General features: G+C 42.5%; 1 protein-coding gene and 1 long non-coding RNA gene across 4 annotated transcripts in view; both read left to right on the forward strand.

Moving 5' to 3' along the window:
* Positions 1-211: 211 nt before the first annotated feature.
* mta1 (metastasis associated 1) overlaps positions 212-24,656 on the forward strand; it is a 42,906-nt gene continuing 18,461 nt past the window's right edge. For all 3 annotated transcript variants that reach the window (XM_037072706.1, XM_037072705.1, XM_037072707.1), the window contains exons 1-3: positions 212-555; positions 11,973-12,040; positions 14,456-14,549. In XM_037072706.1, the coding sequence (XP_036928601.1) occupies positions 528-555; positions 11,973-12,040; positions 14,456-14,549 (190 nt within the window). In that variant the 5' untranslated portion in view covers positions 212-527. The remainder of the gene's footprint in view (positions 556-11,972; positions 12,041-14,455; positions 14,550-24,656) is intronic.
* On the forward strand, positions 16,233-19,484 carry LOC119005162. The gene is made up of 2 exons (XR_005070400.1): positions 16,233-16,900; positions 18,804-19,484. It is a non-coding gene; the product is annotated as an uncharacterized LOC119005162 (long non-coding RNA).

A 24,656-nucleotide genomic window follows, 5' to 3' on the forward strand; every position in this document is an offset into this window, starting at 1 on the left:
ACCAGGCACTGACACGGACTTGTTGATACTTCCTCCACCTGTTTTTCGCGCATATTCTTTAAATTAAAATCAGCAATTTGCACGAGAAGTAAACTAATCAGCCACGCGGGTAACGACACTTGAGTAACAACATTAATTGTTTTTATTTTATTTTATTTTTTTGGACGCGCCAGTGACGTCACACGCCTGACTCTGCTAGCTAAGCTAATGTCGCAAGCTCTCTTGTCCTGCCAGCGAGCGGTTTACAAAAGTTATGTTTACATGGAGACAAACAAACAAACAAACAAAAAATCGGTCTCTCGCTACGTTCGCCCGGGTTTGTCACAATCCACCCAGCAGCCAAACTTTTCATGCCGTGGCGAGAGAGTGTACTGTCTCTTTAAGGTCCCTCTGCTCGTCTGTTTCGTATTGATCAATCCACCATTTTCCAACACACAGCGGCGGCAGTGCTAACACAGCTCCGGCACTGCGAGAGAGACGAGAGCCACCCCTCTACCTGGAGAGGAAGCCAGGGACCGGGGGCAGCCATGGCAGCGAACATGTACCGGGTTGGAGGTAAGGTGGCGGGGCTCAACATTGTACCAACCTTTTCCCTTATAAATGTCTTTAACGTCGGACTCGCCATGATTCGCCGCGGGTCTTCTGTTTTTTTTTTTTGTTTTTTTTTTTGTTTTTTTTTCTGGTGTATTTACAAGAGCGTGGTCCCGTCTTTTTCTCCCTTCTCCCCGTCTATTATTTCACCTTAAGCTAAAAGAGCCCTGTGCTTCACAGATGATGATGATGATGGTGACTGTGTGAAGAGGAGGATGGTGATGAAGAGTAGCGGGTTCGCTTTACTCAAAAAAACCGTTGCCGGATTTCCCTCGCTTCTTTTGTGCGTTGTTTGGAACTTAACGGTGATCCCGAGCAAACTACTTCAATGGGCGTCCCTGAACGTCGCATGCATTGTGTTTTGTGTATCTTTAAGGTAACAACGGTGCAAAAGTTTTTTTGCAACTGCTGCCCGGCCGCTCTTTTCACAATGATAACCAGCATTATTAGTTATTCACTGACCGACGGAAAACCCCATTAAGACTTTATAGGAAAGCATCGGGAAAGATGCTTCTTGACTGAGGAGGTGGGGGAAAAGTGCAGAGAAAGGAACTGGGATGAAGGGGGGGGAAAAAGTTGATGGCTACCTCGTAAGTGCCAGAGCTGAGATGTGGGGCGAGAAACTGGGGATAAAAAAAAAAAAAAAAAGATGTCTTTGCATGCTTCCCATCTTTAACCGTGATTAATTTCTCTTTAATTTGTGCAGGCAATTCCAGTTGATACCTAATTAAGATTCCTGTTTCCCCCCCTCCCACTCATTTTCTGCTTATGTTGCTCTGATTCGTGTCCTGTAAGTGCTGTGTAGAAATTAGGCACTGCAGCTAGATTATAGTTTGAATAAGGCAGGGGTTTCTTGTTTTATTTTATTTATTTATTTATTTATTTTTTTTTGGGGGGGGCTTCCCTGGATCATTGGCTCTGAGAAAGGATGGAACAGAAAGGACAGTATAGGACAATATCAAATGCTTTACAAACAAAATTATAATCAGTAATTGCAAAATCTTTGACTGAACGTGACATTTTATTCATTTTCTGGCTGTGTCATAACTCCCACACGAAGGTGATTGATAAAGCGGATAATTCGCTTATGTTTCCATCAAGCAGTTGCTTTTCATTCATGTTTCTGATCGTAGTCCAGTGTGGTTGGGTATTTGACGTGTCAGCGGGGGATCAAGCGGGAAAAGCGTGAATGACTGATTACATTCTGAAGTCATATTTGCACAGCATCGCTGACAGTTGTCTTGTGAAACAGGAACGCTGTGGCTCTCCTCGGCAATTGGTACCTGCATCAAAAATAGCATGTAGAGAGCGTCATAGCCCTCTTATTTAGTCAATTGAAACTAGGCCTACCCGAGTGAGAACAGGATTATGTCCAGAGCGGGGCAGAAAGTTAACACTTCATCAGCCAAATGTTGGATTTACTTCGCCTATTCAATCTGTCCAACGGAGATGCTAACCAGTTCAGTGTCTTGTCTGTAGAAAGTAAATGACTGTTTCTCTGCCTCTCTGTCCGCCTTGTAGCTTTAACATGCCGTGTTTTGCCCCCCTAACACTTTGCACATTGAACCAAAATCATCCCCGAAATGATCAAATACCGACGCTTCACTCCGTCAGTATATGATGACCTCGGGATGTGACCCGGAGGTTTTGCGTTGTTGCTTTAAATTAATCCTGAACAAATGTAATTATTCACATAACCCCTGCCTAACCCTCGACCTACACTATATCCAAGCTTTCCTGCCTGTCCCAAATCCTACACTCACTAGTTAAATCACATCTGCTCCTGGACTTAATAACAATAAAAGCGGCAGATGCGGTTGTGGATGACACTTTTAAGTCACTTGATAAAAAGCAACACTATGCAGCACTCTTTGTAGTTCTGTCCTAGGCTTTTAATACTGTTGATCACAACATTTTGTTATGTAGACTCCCTTTTGTGGCTTTTGATTAGGGATCCACCCTTGTATTTTTCTCAGGGCTGATACTGAAGTACACAAGGAGACCGTAAACATTTAACAAACAATGTTGAGGTACTTGAATTATCCAATTGTCTGCTACTTTATACTTCCTCTCCTCCGTATTTATATGATAACTTTACTAGATACTCTGATACTGTGTTGACAGGCTGTTACTTGTGATGCATGTGTGTGGGCGCAGACAGAGAAAGAGTGACACATCAGAGCCAAAGTTTTACATTATTAAATTAATTTATTTTACTGGCAAGTGGACACAAGAAGCACAGAAAGCGATGATTGGAACAATGCTGAATATCGGCCTTGATAATCAGTCTAACCCTGGTTGTAATCACAGCCCTCTGATAGAGTTGAAAATGTTCTTGCTGTTGCTTTCATATCAAATCCCCCAATGTTCGATAATGGTGTTCCTCACAGATCAATAATGGGCCCAATGCTTTTTACTCTAGCCATAGATTATAATAATTTTGCAAATGAATACTGTTAATACCCATTTTAATGAGGATTGTACTGCTGGGATAAGCTGCGATATATCATGTAGTTAGAGATGCTCGTTCCTCTGAGAGACTTTAAAGTTTCTCTAGCTTAAATTTCTAAGAATGTGTCCTATTGTTTTAATTAGTGTGGCTCTCTGTGCGGATGTTATGGTTTTTTTGAGTCAGTGAATTTTCTTGTTGTGACTTTGTGTAAATCTCGTTTATTAAGAGTTCTCCGTTGCAAAAACGATCTTGATCTCAATGAGACCTCCTGACTAAATAAGGCATAAGAAATTTGCAAAGGTAAAGTTAGTTTTCGTCCTTGGTAGGAAGAAATGTAAACATTAAAACAGAGTAATGACCTAAACTAATCTGAAACCATAAAGCATAAAAATCAAATTACTGAATAAACATACCATTAAATTGTTTTTCCACAGTCACAATGATAATTTAGACCAAAAACAAGCACAATTTAGGCCGAAAATAAGCCGCATAATTGACTGAAGCTTCTCCTGAGACCAATTCAACCCAACATCAGAACAAAGCATGGGAAAGATGGCCGCCACTTTGCAAGACAATGCAGCATCGTCTTGGAAAAGCAATGACTTCCCTTCTAAATGAACCATGGACAAAGGCTGGTTCCATAGGCCCTGATGTCTTTGTTTTTATCATTCAGGCCACACGCCACTCTTCCTGTGCCTGCAGTGCTTCTTCCTCCTCCCCATACACCGGAAGGTGTTGGTAGCTAAGTATAGGCTATATCATAAGTCTTATCATCTTAATGGTGGGATGGGATGAGAGGCTAGACCAGAGTTTTTCTGCAAAGGCCACACAAGTTAAAACATCTGAAACTCCAAACAAGAATATCCAGGATTTGCTGCAGACTTGTTGCTCACACAAAAATGACTTATTAGATGAGCAAAGAAATGGCTATGTTGAGGTCACAGAAGTTTATTGTAGGATTTAACATCTTGTAAGTTATCCTGGCGGCAGTTGTTTCATCTTTCACCATGACGGTCGTGAGGTAAACAGGAGAAAAAAGGCCTCCATGCCTTATAGTAATACTCCAGGAATGTGAGCATGTATGTGTTTGTTGTTGACCAGTGCAGGACGATGCCTTGTAGTGTGACAGCAAAACTGTTTTTTTATCTGGAGCCCTCTGCATGAGCACCTCCTCTGCAGCACCAAACTGCTCCCGCTGAAAAGAAGGGTGTTGAAGTCTTAAACTAATCAAATGGGTATCTTACTAGACTTTTCTAGTGCATCAGTCATTTTTTTACTTGCAGTGGAAGAAGAAAGTTTTTACTAAAATGACTAACTTGGAATAAAGGTACTTGATTTGTACGACTGAGCTGGTTGCTGATATTATTGGCCAATTACAGATGTGTTGGTATCAGCCTATATGGAGTCTTGATATGTGCAGATATTAACCTTTTTTTTCTCTGAGAGAGATAGTAATGCAGAATAAGATGCTTGGGGTAATTTATAATTTCTACATTTCCAGTGTAGATTATTGTTTCAGTACACAGATGTCATTTTGGACAATAAAGATTATTGTCAAACTGCCTCAAGAGATTTTTAACCACATTTGAGGGAACGTTGCAGGCTCTCGTATCTTTGCACAGTGAGGAGCACACAAGGATGATTGCAGCAAGTAAAACCTGTCTTCATGTGGGCATCAGACTCTTATTTTTACAACTTGAAACTTGCAAAGCTTTCCTTTAAATAATTACTTGCACTAATGCTGTTGGAGTGTGACAACCCTTGTACAGAATGTGCTACAAGTGTTGTAGTGTTTACTAGCTTAAAAAGTGTCAAACTTGCTCACATTTCTTTTGGCTGGTACAGATTTTTCTCCTCTCTGCCAGTTATGATTCAGAACCTGCTTAAAGGTGCTGCAGTGTTTACTAATTTACAAACCGACCAAGTTTGTCGGAGCCCACACTTTGTTTGGTTGGTGGCTGGTGTTAATTTCCCAGGCTGGCAGTTTCCTTCTCTCGCAGGTCTGGTGGGTGTACTTGCAAAGTAAAACTCGCTGCCATCGTGCCCAGTTCAGGGCGGTCAGTTAGAGAGATGCATAACAGCTATTAGATTCAGTCAACAAAGTGTCCCCATCATCACATTTCTTTAGAGGCCAAACTGCACACACATCCGTCACAATAAACGACATTTGCTGCGAGCTATCAGCCCCGTGGCGTCTTCAAGCCACCTCAGCTATTTGGAATTTAAGATCTGGTCGTACATAACTGCCCCCAAATCGTTGTTTCGGAGAGAGGTTTTGTGGAAAAATCTCCGCACGTTTGCTGATGAATCACATTCGAATCAGAACAAGCTGCCGTGGTGGCTGCGACACAAGTGCAAGACAGATGTATTGTGGTAGTTTAGTTGCTGCCACTGTTTATGAGATCAAAATACCTCTCTGCTTAAACAGATTAACTCTGACATTTATGTTTCACATTCTGGTTTTCAGTCTAGATTGTCCCCAGGGTCAGAGGAGAGTGGCAAAACATTAAATAAAAGATGTTTATCTTTTGTCTCAAAGTGGATGTTCACCATCCTCAGCCAGAGATGACAAAAGGTACCGGTAGTGTGGATGGATGGATGGATTTATAGATGGTTGCTTTGGACCTCACCCTAAACAGATGTGTGCAGCTGCGTCCCATTGGATAATGCCAGTTAGAGTGAAAGTGAGTGATATCCGACTGTGAAAACGACGCGTGAGATTGATCCAGACGATTAAAATCCCTTCCATTACCATAGAAACCTCCGTCCATACTATAACAGTCAGAGCCATAATCTCCTCCATAGCTGCTGCTCACGACAACAGACACACCTCTCAGTGTGAGTGAGTGTGAGTAAGCATCGGATGGGGGGTGTGGGGTGTGGTGGGGGCATGTGTGCATGGACAAGCGTGGGCGGATGTTTCACGTTCTCCGTTTACTGCCTCTACATCTCCTGTCACAGCTTCAGCCCGGCCCCTTTCATCATCACTGATATTATCGTTTACTAATATATTGACACGGACAAAATTAACGTACACATGATTAGCACTTTGTGAGTTGCTCCGACTCTGCTAGCGCCTGCGTCTGCTCGAACTGGGTCCACTCCCCTTAGGCCTTAGTGCTCGTATGCTGTATATCGCGTGGCAGCAAGGGCAGGGAATGCTGCCATCAAGGAGCGCCAGGGCAGGAACTGTCTTGATCATGTTATCTGGCGACCACCAAATTTTGGAGCACAGCGTGGCAGTGGAACAGCTGCTTCTGTAGGCGATATGAGACACATGATGCATTAAAGCACCTGCACCCAACCTTTTTTTTTTCGTGTTGTAACCCTTTATAGCCAGCAAGGCCTATTAACAAACGGCCATTACAGGTTGCAGATGTCTAATGGGGCTTTTCCATACACGTGCTTGCTCGGGCTGACTTGGTTTGAGTCAGCACGTCAGCCCACCGTGGCAGGGGTTTGCGTTTCTGCTAAAAGAGGCCTGTCTGCTTAAAGGTGTGTCTTTAACTGATGATGTGCATGTCTTGTAGTGGTGAAATAAGCCTCTGTAAAAACTCGTTTAAGATTTTTGCCCGTTATTTAGCTGTATAAAAGCCTTAATTATCAAGCAGCACAACCAGGAAAGGTTGGTTTTTCACCAGTAGTAACTTAACACATTATAATAAAGCTAATAACAAAGTATGAACAGAAATGCAGGAGAGATTCTTTATAAAATGCTTTTTTTTAATTGCGACAAGCCAAATATTATTAAAACTATTATTGAAAATGTAGTAGAGATGAAAAGAAGAATTCCATCATCAAATGTTTTGTTGATCATCTCTTGACCCTCAGAGGGCTCGTCACCATTTCCCTAAGGTGTAGGATAAGGAAGAAAGGATTTCACTTAGTACAATCTTCTCAGGCCATGTCCACATTTAGTTTAAAACGTAGATTTTTCTATGCTCCTTGGCCATTGAGACACACGCACGCATGCACGCGTGTACGCACGCACGCATGCACGCACACACAGCTTTTTAGGTAACTGAAATTGGACCTTTTGGAAAACTCCCTCCGGGGTGGCACTTCCTTATCTGGCCTTATCAGTGTAGCATCATTGGCAAAAGTGAACTCAGACTGTGTTATGATATTGTAGTGTTTGAGTTTGTTCATTGATTGATGGGAGACCATTACCCTGGATTCTCTGATGAGCGTATTTTTCTGTAACTAAGCAACTAACCACAGAGCGTACAATCTGCTTTATGTGTGCATGAATGGCCAGGTGATATGCATTTTCAGGTATGTTGGTGTGGATCTCTAAAACGGTGTGGAAACCCTCATGTGGCCAGAGATGGTTTTTGAGCGTGTGTATGTGTCGACTAGCCCTTAATAACTTTAGAAACAACCGTCTCATGTCTTCGTATAAAAATGATTCAGACCTTTCAACTTTAAATCCATCTTCAGACAACTTTCCAGCTTTGGCATAGACAGCTGAAGACTTCTTCCTCTCAGAGGCCAAACCATACAAAGACTTGCTTTTACAGCTGTCTGTAATGCATTTTTCTGACTTTTTCAAGTAGGAACAGGTGGTGGCATACTTTAATTAAGAAAGCAACCTCTAAAACCTTGATAATTCTCTTTATTTTTGCTATTATTCGAGCTCGCACTATTTCGTTTTCCCACTTAACATGTCTGCTAGACTGTCGGCCAGTCTCCAGTCTCTCTTTCTGTCCATGCATCTCGCTCCACCAGTTATCTCACGTTTTCCCTCTCTCATCATTGCGTCTGTCTGTCCCTCTGTCTCTCTTTGGCCTGGTTTGAATCAGCCCAGCAGACATCTCTCTTTTGGGGCTCAGTAACATGCCTCGATTGGCTCTCACAAAATCCGACTGCACCGTGACATCACCACCGCCGGAGCCTGCCGATTGGCCGACACCGGGAGCACAGGCTGGAGAGTGGGAGAGAGGAGGGGGGGGTTTAGACGCGGATTGAGGCGGCGGGAGGGCTGATGGGAAACGGGAGAGACTGAGTGACGCTGCTCAGTGCCTACAGGCCCTCTCTCTTTCTCTCTGTTGCTCTCATTTTGAGTTCGCTCTCTACCAGGCTTCAGCTCCTCACATGGTGGAAACTCCAACACTCAAAGAACCCGCTCTTGACTGTCTCTTAACCAGTTTCTCTCCGTGTTCACTCGTTCATTCTGGAGGCAACAGGACGGGACGCTTAAAGCGATTCCGTTCTCAGTCGCTTATGATCCCGAGCCAGGAAAAAGGAAGACTGTGTCCAATATCCCACCTTCACACTGACTCTAAATGTACTGGGAGAAATGTGCCGTCACTGACCAGAAAGAGGGGGGGGAAAAGTGTCTTAGTGTGTGACAGCGATTCACACCCAACCCCACACCAGAACTGAATGGGGACATGTGGCTCTGCTTCAGTTTGAAATGGTCATGACGCATTTTGGCTCTCGATTAATGAGTCCCTTAGAGCTGGTGAGAACTGAAGGCCGCATTTAAACGTCAACATTTCTCTCCGCGGTTTAAGAGCATCAAACGAGAGTATTTTTGACGAGGGCGCTTTTGAACATTGAAAGTTTTATTTACCTTTATGTGTCCAGGGAGTGTCTTCTCTTTTTTAGCAGACATACTGGAGTTTTTACCAGTATGCACGTTCACATTTGTGTTGAAAGAATTAGGCCATTAGTCGATCAATCAATTTCTTGATTGACGTAGAATTACTCATCGACATTTTTAATGCTTTGATTGCCCATTTAAGTAATTTACCAGGCAAATGCTCTGGTTACAGCTGTACATATCCGATGAGTTGCTGCAACTGCACGATAGAAAGAGACACACCTACAGCAACCCACAGAAAAGACACACCATTGTGTTAAGTAGCTGTCTTGAGTTCACCTGACTGACCTGGTACGTGGAGATGTAACGTTAGCACATTGAGCAGCACAAACTTTTCAATTTGGTTTTTCTAACACATGTAACCACATGCCAACAACTCTTGCCTTATGGCAGCTGTGAGGGCACACCCTCCCCTTTTGTGGTCTGTAGTGATAGAAGTTGATGATTGTCATGCCACTGGCGATGGACGATCATCATATATCAGCCCAGCCCCAGTTTGCTGCCTTCCTAATGTACATATTGATCAGCAGTGCAAGATCTTTCACCGTTGGCCAGTGGGAATTAAATTCAGGGCTTATGGGTTTTCCAAGTCTCCTCCAAGGTGATGTATTTAAGGTCAAAATGACATCTACTTGTTGCTTTTTTTTTTTTTTGCAAGGCCAACAGTCAAAAACCCAAAGATACTCGGTAATTCTCACTTTTGTGAAGCTGAAAGCATCTAATTCTTGGCCATTTCTGATTAATTAATCAACAAACTGTTTGAGCTGTAGTCAAGGGCATCTCAGCAATGATGCTTCACTGAAGACAAAATCTCACTCACTTTCCCAGTCGCCAGTCTTTCAGCCCAGTCTGGTGATCTAGTCAGAAACCATTTTTTTTTTTTTAAAATTACCTATGACCTCCAGCCTGCTGCTGGTCTGATATCTTCTACTTCTATACCAGTGCCGCTCAATTTCAAGTCGGACTATTTGATATTCAGCAGTGGGACGGAGATGTCACAGTGGCAGTGGAGTCTAGTAACAAGCTGTTACAGGGTGAAGAGCAGACAGACACGATGTGACGATGTCTCCCCGTCGCAAAGCGATGTCGAGGAGTGAATATGTGCCTGTGGTTGCCAGAAGAAGCTGTTACAGGAATGACACTCTACACACTTTCTGAAGTGCTGCTGCTGCTTTGGTTAACCCACAAGAGGAAGTGTGAAAGTCTCACATCTTTGTACAACTTTTCATTCAGTGGTGTACAGTGCATCCAAAATATTAGGAATTATTTAACCCTCCTACTGTCACCGTTTAGCTACTTAAGACACTTTTGCACAATGTTATAAGCCAAAAGTATGTCTTTCTATATCTTTCTATATCTTCGTGCATAACAAACAGAAAATAAGTCAGCTTGGAAATGAAAGAAGTCCAAGTGATTTAAAAACATTGTGACATTCCAGCTGAATCAAGTTAATCAAATGAATAAGAAAACTATTCAATTAATTGTTTCTGTCATGTTTTTTGAAGATCATACTAACATCATGCACCTGAAATGCCCAACCCTCAAGCCTCAGTTATTGTCGTCAAACATTTCATCTCGTTACAGAATTGCAGGTTATTTTGCAGCTTGGTCTAAAACTAGATATTCTTCCTTCCCTCCAGAGCTTGCCAAATAAAATCTGCTGCAAACAAAGGTTCCCCTCCTGACGCACAACTCAAGGTTTTCATAATCATACAGCCCAACACAAACAAGTTTAGACATATTAGATTTTTCACTAAATAGTAGATCCCCTACATCCTCGCCGACAGGACAGCAGAACAAGAAAATGAACCTCGTTCTCTGTTTCAGTTAGCTTACAGCTATACTCTGGGGCCCGTCAAGATCATCTGCTGTGAGGATTTGTTGTTTTTCTCAGTTTTATGTCCTAACAAATTGAATATCTTTTGACATTTAACTGTCAAACATTAACTCAACTAACCCCCAAAAAGACCTACTCATTATCTGATGATGAGAAAATCATTAGCTTTAGCTCACTTAGTGATTGATCCCGCACTTTAGTACTGCAATTATGTCCAGAACCAAAAAACACTCAAATTATGATGATGTAAAACAATCTGTAAATGTATACAGTTTGAGAAACTTAAAAAACGACCTGCATTTGTTGCTTGTTGTGGTTAATTTGAAACGCATCGACAGGAAAAGGCACAACTTTATATTAAAAGCTCAAGCCTCAGATTTGTATGAATCAATATCAGATCATTCAAATGAAGATGGGTACGATTTTTTTAAAACCCAGCCTTCTATGTTCTCAAGTGCTCCAACATACAAGCTACATTACAGATAGTTGTTTTACAAGCATGTGTTGGGGGATTTTTCCTTTAACTCTGGCAGTAATACTAATGCAAGATAGAATTTGGATGTCAGTGCAGATCCTGAGTGTGCATGTCTAAACCAGTTAACGTTGGTCACAGGAGGTGCAGGAGATAAAAGCACGAGTCAGAGCGTTTCGTGGGTACGCCGCTGGAAGTTCGGCCGATCTCTGGCCTCGTCGGTCAAGAAGACGGGGGGGCCTCGGGGAGTGTGGGGGGAGGGGAGAGGGGGAGGTTCAGGGTGAAGGGAGGATAGCTCCACCTCCAGGCAAGCTTCCAAGTGTGGGGTATAATCTGACAGCACTCAGCCAAGACACATGCAGGGCTAAGACCAGGCACCCTACCAAGACTGGGGCCTGTGGGGACATCCTGGTGAGAGCTAAGCCTTCCAATGGACCTGGAGCCATGCCAGGAACCACACGCATGCATGCACGCACAAACACACACACGCGCGCACACTCGAATGCATAGTAAAGTCACACATGCGTGGTGAAGCTTTTTCGGTCTCTCACACACACACATCCACACAGATGCAGACGCACCGTGCATGCAAGCAACAGCAACAACACACATGGGGGGTGGTGGTGGGGGGTTGAACGGAGCCATAAGACAAAGAAAGCATGAGGAAATACAAGACTGCAGTCGGAGTGGAAGGTTTGGATGGCCAGATTTGTTGTGTGTGTGTGCGTGTTTGTGTGTGTGTGTGTGTGTGTGCGCACGCATCGATGTCTCATTCAGTCAGACCTCCCAGCTACAGCTGGATCCTCTCCGCCTGAACTGAAACCGAGTTGAACCAACATTTGGTGGATGTCCGTGTTGCACTTTTCCTGTTGACTAATCATACTGTCATAGCGTGGTCCAACTAGAAATCACCCTGAACATTTGGGTGACCCTGAAATGCTGACTGACATTTTCTCTTTCTCTTTCCATTCTGCTCTTTCTCTTTCCCTTCCTCCTTGTCTATGTTCTCCCGCAGATTATGTTTATTTTGAGAACTCGTCCAGTAACCCACTGCTGATCAGGAGGATAGAGGAGTTGAACAAGGTGAGTGTGCGTCACAGATCTGACAGCTGTACATCGGACCACCTCCGATTCGTCAAGGAACAGGTCAGATCAGTTCTTCTAGTGACCAAGGCTGCATGAGCTGGTAGAAAGAAATCAGTTTCTAATTATTTCAACAGATATTGAGATTGCGATATGATGCATAATTGATTTTGATATTGCACTCTAAAATGTCTTTTAAATGTTGACAACATTTTCGGATCATTTTTGATGAGAATTAAATGTTTAGATGATTAAAAAGAAATAAAAATCTTGAATCCTGTTTTGGGGAATTTTCAAAAGATATTCCACGTTTGTCGCTGTAGACCTGATATTATTGTTCGATTTAATCAATTTGTTAATCAACAAAAAAAAGTATTCAGCAATGATGTTGAAAAGCAATAAATCCGTGAAGAAATGTTTAATGCTCTAGTATTTAGGATTAATCAAATAATGATCAAATATTCTGCAGATGAAATATTAATGAAAACATTTATTTTTTAGCCTCATAGATTTTAAACTTGTGTTAGTATGGAAAAAAATGTCTACTTTATGAATGCTTGTTGATGCTAATTATACCCAAAATAATGATGATAATAATAATACTTAATATTGTGGAAATCAAATTTGCAATATTGACTTTTAAAGACACTGTATACCGAAAAGCAATAAACAGAATTGTCCTGCATATAATGATGATGTTGCTGCGGATGATGTGTTAAGCCTGCCATCTCATACATTGTTCATTAAAAAGAATCAGATTGGAGGCCTGTCTCTGTAGAATAGTTACAGGTGCCTGCTGTCTGTCCCCCTGTCCCAGGCCTGTGCTGGATAATATGGAGGCTGTTTAATGTGATTGACACAGAGCTCAGAGTGAGCCTTCTATGCTGCCTGTCACTGTCAGTCTCTCTGCTCCCCGGGGATCTCTTGGGTTTCTCCTCCAGGAGGTTGAAGATGCACATCTAGAAAGTACAGAACAGTGCAGGGGAGAATATTCACAACCAGCTGCTCAAAAGTATCGAAAAAAACACAGAAAACAGTTTCAACTGAATGACCTTTTTTGCAGCTAATACTGGTAGTCTAAAATGCACACATCAATATCTTTCATTCAGCAGCTGTTGTGCTCACTTGGTGCACCTTTAAATGAAAAAGTTTATTAAGAATCAATAAAAGATGCTTTGTGGCCGAACTTGAGTATGACGGCCTTGACTTTCTCTTAATCTTCTTAAATTTCTGACCTATTTAAAAACCAATACAGCCCTAAATCACCTACATGTTGATTTTCATTGTACAAATACTATCACATGACCTCTGTGTTAAGCAAATTATGGTGGGTAATATGTGGTGGAATTTTACTTTACAAATTCTGGACATGGCAGATAAGCATGGGATTAAGATGACAGTCATCCGCTGCAGTTATTACAAATTAATGAAGGTCTCCAGGTAATATTACTCATGCTCTATCGCTGCAGAAGAAAATAGTGAAAAATGCACATTGTAATAAAAAGTGCGATATGATAGTATGAGATCGCTTCTTTTGGCCGACCACTAATTTCAGACTTGCATCTGTTCCATGCCACAAAAAAACCCATCCTGATCAACAAATGTGAACACAATGCTCAGCATTTCATTAAAAACACCCCTTATCAGTAGCGGGGGAAAAAAGGTTTTTAATTTGACATCAAAAACAATCATACGTGCGGAAATTGGGTTTTTACTGCAGCATTTGTCAAAAATGTGAATGTGGGAAGGTGGATTTTTAATTACTTTGTGATTGGAAATGTGAAGAAGTGTCTGCAGAATGTGAAGAAACAAGTTTCACTGAGTTTCATTTTCACTCTGTCTCTCCATCCAACTTCCCCTTCACATCGCTCATGAGAGACTTCCTAATCCAATATGCTCAGCCTCTAATAAGACACAATGTGATTGTCAATTATAAGTAACACTTTAAAGCATCCCGGTTTATCAATATGGCAGTTTAAACTCCATTATTCCATTTTCTCCTATGTGTAGGGAGTAAAAATTGAAGTAAAAGCGACTAATCGATGACTAAATGAGCCTCATTGCTTTTTAGACCTCGAGTAGGGAGGGCTCCCTTTAGTTTTCTTTTCTAGGTACCATTCGATAAAACATGAAGCTCTTGATTTAAAGACGGCCTCGTAACAACATACCAGTGTCGTATTACTAGAAAAGAAATGGACTTCACACAACAGTGTCCTGATAACTGCAACACTTGTTGTGTTTTTTTTGGAGAATCGCTTTAGTCTCACACTGTGTTTTCAGCCATCATTAAGAACTAGCCCCATCTATGGTTCTTTCATCTGTGTGTGTGCGCGCGTGTGTGTGTATGTGTGTGTGGGTGCTCTGTGTGCGGCACCACTTGTTGCCGTGGTAACGCCGATTGTCTCTGGTTTGCAGACAGCCAATGGGAACGTGGAGGCCAAAGTGGTGTGTTTTTACCGGCGCAGGGACATATCCAGCACACTCATCGCCCTGGCAGACAAACATGCAAGTGAGTGACCGACCGTAACACCAGGCATCAAAAAAACATGGCAACCGGTGGTGGAGGGGTTCAGAACGGCTCTTTTTGGCAACCTCGCCGCAGTTCTTTTCCAAAGCAAAGTTCTCAATGCCTTCGCATCCAATCGAACTAGATTACCCTGAACTGGAAAATACTCCTCCATTTGTCATTTGGCTTGATTGTAAGCTTTGTTTGCACAACAGATTTTTATCAGGGGACAATAGAAAATTGAGTTTGTGCACTGACTGTTGCCGAGCTGAGAGAAACAGTCCAGACTGCAGCCCCTCCTCTGATAGGCCTGATTGCAGTCAGCGTTCGATCTGTTGTGTGTATCAATATGACGACACCTGTGCGTGTGTGTTGTGTGTGTGCGTGCGTGCCTTTCCGGTTTAAGCGTGGGAGTGTGGTGTGTACTTGAACATGCTGCTGTTCCTCTCAGCTTGAAGCATATACTGCAGTATCTGCAACAGCTGGCAGACATTGAATGGAGTCTACTAAAAGCAGGATCGCATGGCCTTCAATGCTCTGTGCACCAGGCAGTGTTGAGGGGCATTGTGTCAAAGAGTAATCGCATTACATTCGTAACCTCCGCCAAGGAGGTAGTGTTTGCACCTGCGGCGGCTTTTTCAGCAGAATTACACAAAAACTGTTCAGTGATTTCCACGAAACATGGATAGGGGACGGGTCTCCGCCCAGAATAGACCCAACTAACCTTTGGTGTGGAATGGAATTATTGACTAAATTTCTTTACCATTGCGAAAGAGGATATTTTTTTCAACATTCACGCTCATTTCTTAGGGAATAATTAATGTATTTGGTTGAAAAAAAATTACATATTTAGGTGGCTGGTATCTGTGAGTGATTATAATTTGATGTGGTTACAAATTTAAAAACTGGATCTGACAGATTTGGATATATATTTCATGTACGTGTCCACTCTACTGGGTGTCATTCTACTGTTCAATGCAGTTGTGTAATGATTACTATTCCTTGATTTCATTGCAGTTACAATTATGTTGTTACTTGCGTCACAACTTCTTCACCCGCATAATGAGCATGAATCATTGAACGTGCCTTTTCATGCATGTTTTCACTGATTCTCTGACCTCTCCTGATATCCATGAAATTCAACACAGCATTGCAGTGAAATGTGCCCGCGGACACGCTTCTGCTCACTCCAAGGAAGAACACAGGACTTTAGTGACTCCATCCTAATCCCAGAGTCCCCCTAAAGCCTGAAGCCCCGAACCCTCGTGGATTTAATTTACGTCGCCTGCAGGTGTTTGAGTCAGAGAGGCTGCAGAAAGGGCAGAAATGGTGTGAACTGGTGGGACAGTGCTTTGTGATATTTCACTCTACCTTGTTTGAGTGTTTTTGAGAGAAAGAGAGGGGGCGGTGGAAGCAGATACAGGTAACAAAAGTGTCACTTAAAGGCCAGAGCCATTCTTGAATGTCGGGGTCACCTCCCCAGCGGTCAGTTGGAAATGATGCCTTCAGGGCACTTTTCAAAGAGCAAAGAAGCAAGGAGGGATGTAGGATTTATTCCCATTTCAGGGTCTTTACTTTTTTTTTGACATAACAGGATATCACCTTGTTTGACAGTGTAACAACTATCTGTTTTGACGCTGTATGGAGCCACTGACTTCTTACCTAATCCTGCGATCTGATATTTGTTAGGGTCATGGGTGATCTGTCAGGTGGCTGCTAGATTGTAAACCGCACCTGCAAGACAGCGTCGCCTCGGGAGGATATACATTTTGTAATAGATAAATTGAATTGATTAAAAACTACAAATGTCCACGGAAAAACTACCTGACTGTGGGCAGCGTCCCATCTTTAGTATTATCTTCGTGGGAAATTACCACCACCCACCTCGCGCATGCTGGCAGAATTAGGCTGTAGTTGTTAGTCATCCTCACCAGCCACACTTTAATTATTTCTTTTTTAATTATCTTTTCTCTCCTCTTCCTTTCTGCAAGGTAACACATCACGAGTGAGTCCTTTGTGATGTACCACAATTTCTTTTTTTAATCAACCTCGAGAACACATAAAGGACTAAAAATCAGACTTCTTCTGATGTGTGGACATCAAATATTTTCAGGGCGAGATGGAAATCATTTGGGATTCTCCAATTTTGATTCTAAATCGAAAAATTAGTTAAAATGAAATCATAACGTGGTCATTATCAGGATTTGCAATTCTCCTAGTCTTTTTTAACATTTCTTCCCACCTTCGCTTTCATGTCAAAGACGACACACCTAGCTTACCACCAGCAGCCTGGATCCGAACTCCCAGACACTCCTCCTTTGTGCACCAAGATGATTAACTGAGTCATACCCGAGGTAACTCCCACAGTGTCAGAGAAGCTGGGTTGATTTTCTATTTCAGAGATTACTGATTATTTTGGGAAGAGGGCTTACTCAAGACAGACCTGAGAACCTGAAATTTGGACTCTGGAATGTTTTATTTAACATGTTTGTATTATTTTATTTAAACTTAAAAAGCAGAACAGAAAAAGATAAGTTTTAAGAAGAATTTGAACATGTAAACCAGTGATGATGATGTTAACAAAGTCAGCGATCGTGTAGGTGGGTGGGTCCACGTGGCGAGCAAGCGTCTGCAGCCGCCTAGAGATGAAGCTCAGTGCTCAGCGTCTTTTTTTTCCCCGTACACTTACGATGTCAGAGTTGCCCTTTTTCTTGATCCTCGCCTCGTCACATCTAGCTAACCGTGCTCACTTTGCGACAATCTTTATAGTGCACTTGGCTCTATACACATAAAGGGACAGGATAGTTGTGAACAAAGTTACAAAACAAAGAGAAGTTCAAACCTTACATAACCTTCTTATTACACACCAGGCCAGTAGCTATGTGATTTGGGTCCACTTGTTGAACTGCCTGTTTTGGAAAACTGCTAATTTTGTCCAGTGCCACCCCCTCTGTTTTGATGTTGATGAAGATGTGGGGGGTAGGGGATTCCAGATGCGTTTTCTGCTGTGTGACATGGTGGGTTTAGAGCCCACAGGTGTAAATTACAGTGAAACAAACTGAATCCACTGCACATCTGGACTGAAATGACAGGTTGTATTCAGAGCACGTGCAGCCTTTTTGGTGTGTATGGCTCTCTGGACCGCTGTGGACGCACTTGCAGGTCAGGATTATTGAATCAATGTTAAAGAGCTGGTTAATTTCAGCAAAGTTTGACTTGACTCCCTCCACCATTCATACCGACAACAGAAACACTGCCAACCTTCATGTTAGCAAAAAAAAAAACACCCACTAGACTTTGACTGGGTGTGGCAGGCTTAATCTTGGCGCTTGGGCTGTCGAAGTGTATACGTGCCTGCTCGTGCATGTGAGTGAGAGAGAGACACGCACGTACGCACGCACGCACACACACACACACACACAGAGGGAGAGCACTGTTAAGTGTTCTGTTTGAATGAGTGCACACGTGTGAGACTGTGTTATTGTGTGTGGGGGGCCTGGGGGTGTATCCGTGGCAGGAGGTGATTGTTTGTTCTGTTGGACCACACAGCATCAGTTTGTCAGTGTGTGTCCCCCCTTTTTTAAGAAAGTCTGTGATTATTTTTTGAGCTGCCTCTTTTGCAGGATTTTTGATTGTTCTGCCGGCGGCGTACACCTCATGTAAGCCTGCTAATGGATTCTCAACACAAAAAAACCAGTGTTTTGGCTTTTTTTTTTTCTTTCATAGTTTGGGTGGATATTTGTTTTCTTTTTGCCTGCTGAGCATTAAGTACTCATGAATATTTAACTTATAATCATGCTTTGTTGCTCTTTTGGTCAAACACAAGCAGATAAAGCAAACCCAGCAGCATCGTATGGTGATGTTTCCTGACTGGGGTGATGTTTATTTAGGCTGTTCCTATACAGGCCTCTTGGTTTTTCGGCTGTGCTTTGGCAGCTGCAGTTTGGGTAAGGGGTTTCCAGACATTTGCAATATGTTAAAAATGCATGGCGGGAATGGCTGCACACCGCATGGGTGTGGGCTGTATCCTGTCAGTGTTTCTGTAGCTGCAGCCTCACTTCGTGCGCCTCTCTCGCTCTCTCTCGCTCTCTCGATGTGTGTGTGTGTTCTTATATGCATGATGGACTCGAGTTCTTTGCTCTGGGCCCCGTCACTTTAATTCAGTTTCGTTATGGACCAGTGGAGAATGGCAGTTGAGAGTGTGTGTGTCTTAATGTGTGTCTGCTGTGAGTCATTGATCAAATATTTTGCTTGCAGAGATCCCGAGCACTCCCTCAAAGGGGCCTCTAGCTCCGTCGTTGGCCCCTCCCCTGCGAGCGAAGCAGCCTCCTGAGTGGTCACCGTCTGTGGCGGACTTGGCATTTTCCCTCCCCGGGCCCCTCCCTGCTGCCGTTTGAATTTGCTATGAATCAAACCTTTTGCCATCTTTTTGAGATGTGGCTCCGAGCTGCCATAAATAAGACAACAATGTTTCCGGTGAACTGATGCACAAAATTAGAACTAGTGCAGATGAGGTCAGGCTGGCCTGGAGCTGAGTACAATATATTTTAATATAGTGTCGATTCAAATTTCTTTTTTCACTTAGGCTCATAAGTGGGTCATAAATGCATCACATCACTTTGTTTGACATGTTTGGCTGAACCGAAGAGTTTAAAGCTCATTGATGTTGACATTACAATTATAAATCAATATTTAAAAGCCGTGCAGCTTCGTTTTTTTTTTTTTTTTTTTTTTTTTGGCATGTCTAGTCATTGTGTTTGAACCTCGTATTTCTGGACAGTTGCAGATAAAGATAAGGCCTCGCTAATTGTGCTTTCACACCTGTAGTTCGGTTCATTTGGTCCGCACACTTTTTTAGATTTTAGTTCTGGTCCGAATCCTGTTCATACCAACTTTTGATGTACGAACCAAGAGAAATAAACATGAAGCTATACAGTCTGGTGGTTAACTCATTGACAGGACAGATAATCATCCTATATCATCATGACCCTTGTGGTAAAATGAAACCCCACAGCAGTTGTACTAAAATCACATATTTCTTAGTGGAAATTTCGCGTTTGGTCTGCCCGTGTTGTCGCCACAAATGGACTGCACCAGAGGCCCCTTGGAAGTGGACCAACACCCGCCTTTTAAAGTGATCTTAAAATACAGATGTAATCATTTCCAAAATTCACAGCATGTTTTTATCTAACAACAAACTCCTGCTTCAATCCATATATTTACTGGCATTTTCACTGGAATCAAAAAACAGTTTTCTCTCCCCACTTCCATCACACAAAGGGAGCCACACTCCTGTATTAAAGGGGCGGTTTAGCAGCAATCACACTGCACCATAAATGACATTTATTCTTTAACCATAATAACACAAAATCCATTATGGTTCTGACAAGACTATTGTAAATTACCTTAAAGTACTGAAAAACCAAAAAGATCATATTATGTAGTAACATTTGCTTGGTACTCTGTGCTCCGTTTAATCCGATGAATCACTTCATTCTTGTTGAGGATTTTGTTTTAAGGTTATTTATTTTTATGTTGCTCGGTCGATGACATGAAACAGACAAACATTCAAAACTTAATTTGAAAACCATAGTGGGGTTCAAAGTCAAAATAAAATGTATTTGCTGGACAGTCTCTCACCACTGCCAGTGGTAGGGCCATGTTTTTCCACTTTAGCCTCACAACCGCTCTTTATTTGTCCAGAGCGATGATATGTTAAAGTGCGACTCGGCACTTCAGTGAGAGGATGAATTTCTCATTTGCATCCTCTCCTGCAGGGCTTTATGACCCGCTGCCTTATCAGCAGTAATGATTACAAAGTCTTGTGTCGACACATGTTGTTGTTCCCTTTTGTGGAGCAAACAGAGATTTCACTTTGTCGCTGGCAAACAGTGAGCAGCTTGTTAATTGTACTTGTTTTAAGTCTGGAAAAATGTAATTACTTGTACTATTTGTAAGGGAAGAATGGGGACAATTATGCAAAAAAATATCCTTTTTGCACTTCTTTGTTGTTGGAAAACAAAGGAAATGTGAGCCAAATATACTTTTCTGTGTAGAATGCTGGCATTATGTGCAAAAATCTAGTTTTGGGGATGTGTTGACCTCGCCGCTAAACTAAACTTTTAATGACTTGCCAGCCTAAACATTATTTTGAAAAAGTTTAAACATAGTGCAGTAACTGAGAGAAATGAAATGACGTCAGGAGAACACACTACTTTCTACTTTCTATTACATTTAGAGAAATTACTTTTCTACATTAGTCTGCATCCAGTTGGTGGCTAATCAGATTTCTCTGCTGTCTTTCAGTTGAGCGCAACACTAAACTCCCATACCAGCCTACATCAGTCTTATATTATACCTGGAAGACTCACATTATAACGCCTTTCCCTGACATCTTTGAAATGAAACCATCACTTTTCCACACAGTCAGAGCCAGAAAAAGTGCGCATCCTGCTCGCGGTTCAGTTATGAAATCCCGGTGCCCCATGAAGTGTCTCTCCTGCCGGGCTGCTGACAGCACTGTCAGCTGAAGAGTCAATCAAGGCGGACGACCATAGAGGAGGTCACGCCGCTGTCTGGTTCAAAAGTGGTTTCCTCTGACTTCGCTGACAGTCATCACCTGAGCGGAGAGCGTCGGAGAAGCCGACAGCAGAGTCGCACTGCCCCGCGTTGTCATCGTGCTTCAGTCATAGTTTGTTTTGTGGTTTGTGTTCATTTTGTGACTCGCTTTTTTTTTTTTTTTTTTTTAAAGTTCACAGCCTGCCATGCTGAAACAAACAGAAGTGTAGACAGTTGACTGTAAGCAGACATGTGGTCTTTTTGACTGATGACTTATATCATCGGCTTTTAGGGAGCAGCTCTAGAAGAATCCCAGTGATTTTTTAAAAATTGGTTTACACATGTCATTTCAAAGAAGTGGTGAGCCTGTGAAAACACTTGTTTCTCTGGAGGAAGCTTTGTTGTATCTGGGAAAATGTCCCTTGTGATGTCAACAGAGTAATCTCTGTTTGAGATTGGAGACTGCAAATTACTAAGTGGAGGTGTGGAGCTATTTTCCAGCCAGACGCATTGCATTTGCACCGCGGCATTTTTAGGATCAAGCATTTTTGGTTAGTTTATCTAGAAGTTAGGATACCTTGCCCTCTGCTGCATAGAACAATCTGCAATATTGATTATATTTTTTAATGGTTTTGGCGAACTAATAGCCAATCCAGCTTTTAGGTCATGTTGGAGGCATTTTCTGATGCCAACCTTCTATTTAGGTGCACGTAAACACATCAGGTGACAGTTGAAAGGTCAGTGTAATGTCCAGGAGATAAAACACTGACCTCACAATCCAAAGCAGTGTTTAAATTTCGCTATCTGTTCTCTTTCCCTGCTCTCTCGTTCTTTTCACATTCGTTTTACAGCTACACCTCTCGTGTCGTTGTTAACACCATACAACAACACGTAAGTTGTCTTGCTCTACTTTTTTGTTTCCTCCTGACTATGCTGCTCTTGTTCTAACCCTCGCTCGGAATGTGCTGCGAATGGAAAAATGTCCACAATGCACTTGTTTAAGACGAAGTCACTTTACAATTGAACATGTGGTCTGCTGTGCGTTAGCCTACAGATCTGAGAGCTCCATCTGAATCGCCTCATCTGATAACACACGTCCAGATGACGTCTCCTCACGTGACAGTATGGATTATTTTTTTATTGCTAGATGTCCCCACTTTAGTAGGAATAGTGATTTCAGAGCAGCAGAGACTGCGGCGTCGACACACTGTAGTATCATAGAGGTGCAGTCAGTTTGTTAAGGTAATAACAGTCTGCTGTGCTCTCCTCACCTCCTCTCCTCACCCTCAGGCCTGCTCTTTCCTCTCCTTTCCCTCCCCGCATTGGTCTCTCAGCTCGGTAAGGCGACCCATTCATCAATAATTGATAATTGGCCGGGACAGGTGAGATGGAGAGGCAATTTGTAGAGAGTATGGTGTGGGTGCACTGCCAGGAGATTGGCTCGGAGGAGGAGAGGGACTGAGGTTGGGGAGTTGAGTTGCCACTCGAGGAGGAACAGCCAGGGGCCAGTTCGAAGAGGGCCAGCCAACTGATATAGCACTACAGAATGCTGCTCGTGTGTGCATCTGTGCGCGCGTGTGTGGGTGTGAATTCATGGATATGCGCATACAGAAGCAGAGTATTCAGAAATTCACACCATATATAAGACAAACTGACGGATCACATTTTTTGCTTCAAAGCGCCTTACAATCTGTGCCAGACACTTCTCTCTCTATTCATTACACACAGAAGTGAATGAGGTTCACTATCCAGAAATGACTGATATGCGACAGATGTGGTATACATATGTAAATATAGAGAGGAGAGAGAATATACCAATATTTCAATTTTGTAGCCTAAAAAGGAGCGTTTTTTTCCCCCCGTTTATTGTCGGAGGCTAAAAACTAATTTCTTCAAGAGACACATCACAGGAACTGGTTGTTAAATCATAGCTTCCTTTCCTGTATCTTTCTGCTCCTTCCTCTAACAGGGTTAAAAACAATAAGATCAGCAGGTGCCTGTTTGATGCTTGAATGATCACATCATAAATTCAAAATATTGAGATATATGTTGATCATGGCAACATCATTTTTTTTTTTAAATCATTAGTTGTGGCCCTGTTTCAGAGATTGTACAAGATGTCATTCATAGTCAGAGTGTGTGAGAGCAAATGGGCTTGTGAATTATTATTATGTGTGTGAATTAGAGTCACTTCACTAATTACCTTTAATTATCTATGATTGGGAGGCTTCATTGTTGAGTCAGGCAACTGTAATCGTGCCTAGTCATAAATCATCAGAGTTAAAAAGGAAATTCAGAAACACCATGTTCGTCGCCCCATTTTTTTTTTTGCAAACTATTAATTAAAGTTTCAACAAGTTTATGGGTGTACGTCTTCTAAACCACCACAGATTTCAGCCATGGAAGGCATCTTTATGTACCGGATTCCATGAAATTATTGTAGACGGGAAAGAAAGTCTTAAATCCGTTCTCGTAATGCAATTACTGCATCACTTATACAAGGTTTCGACTGATCGGCTATCAGTAAACTATAGAAAAGAGTACACATCCTTTAGTTACATGACAGAGTTTATTTTGCAGTGAGTGTATGTGCGGCACGTCTCTTTTTTTTTTTCCCCCTTAAAATGAAGACGCACCTCTTGCAATTTTAAATTTGGCTTGGTTTTGCAGCGTTATAGATTTTTATGCTAATGCAGCAGTGCCTCGTAGGGTAAACACTAGCAGCACTTTTGAGCTCATTACGAGCCGCGCTGCTGTTTAACTACTGCAACATCAGTACAGTGAAATACAGTTAGCGTAAAGTAAATGTAAAACGTGTTCATGCGCGCAACGCGAGAAAAAGACTGCACAGCGCACGTCTTACAAGATGCATCTGTAACACCACTACGCACCGTATTTCCTTTTCCATTTAATCGTGTGTGTTTGTTTTTCTTTTATTAATAATCTCGGTCCATATTTTGTTGCTTTTTTACGTGGCAGAAGATGGAGTGAAGCCCGGGCTCTGTGTGCGTGCGTGTGCTTCGCCCTGATGGTGTGTCTGCTGAGTGCCGGGCGGAGTGAGGGAGTGAAGGAGTTCTTATTGATTTTGGCCACACATCTCTTCTCCTGAAAATCCCTTGATTGCTTTTGTTCTGCTCCCCGTCTCCCTCTTTCTGTCTCGCTTACTCTAATGAAACTCCAAATGAATTGGAGCACGTACTGACTGCTCTCTTTCTCCCTCTCTCCCGCTCGCTCGTTCACCTCTGTCGTCTCTCCACCACTCTCTCCAGCTTTTCCCTCTGCGTGGCGTCGCCTCTCCTCCTCTCTCTCTCCTCACTGATTTCTCTATCGCTCCCCCTTCCTTCCCTGCCTCCCTCTCTTTCTCGCAGTCTGTATCTCTTTCGTCATCTCATGCTCCCTTGCTCTTTATCACTTTTGTCACACTTTCTCTCTGTGGATCTATTTTCCCGTCCATCTCACCTTCTCTTATCTCCTCTTTCCTCTTCTCACCCGGGCTCTCCCACCTTTCATTTCCTCCACTCTCCTCATCCACATTTGATGGAGGGTATGTGT

Source organism: Acanthopagrus latus, chromosome 16 (genome assembly GCF_904848185.1).
Source record: "Acanthopagrus latus isolate v.2019 chromosome 16, fAcaLat1.1, whole genome shotgun sequence".
Lineage (NCBI taxonomy): Eukaryota > Metazoa > Chordata > Actinopteri > Spariformes > Sparidae > Acanthopagrus > Acanthopagrus latus.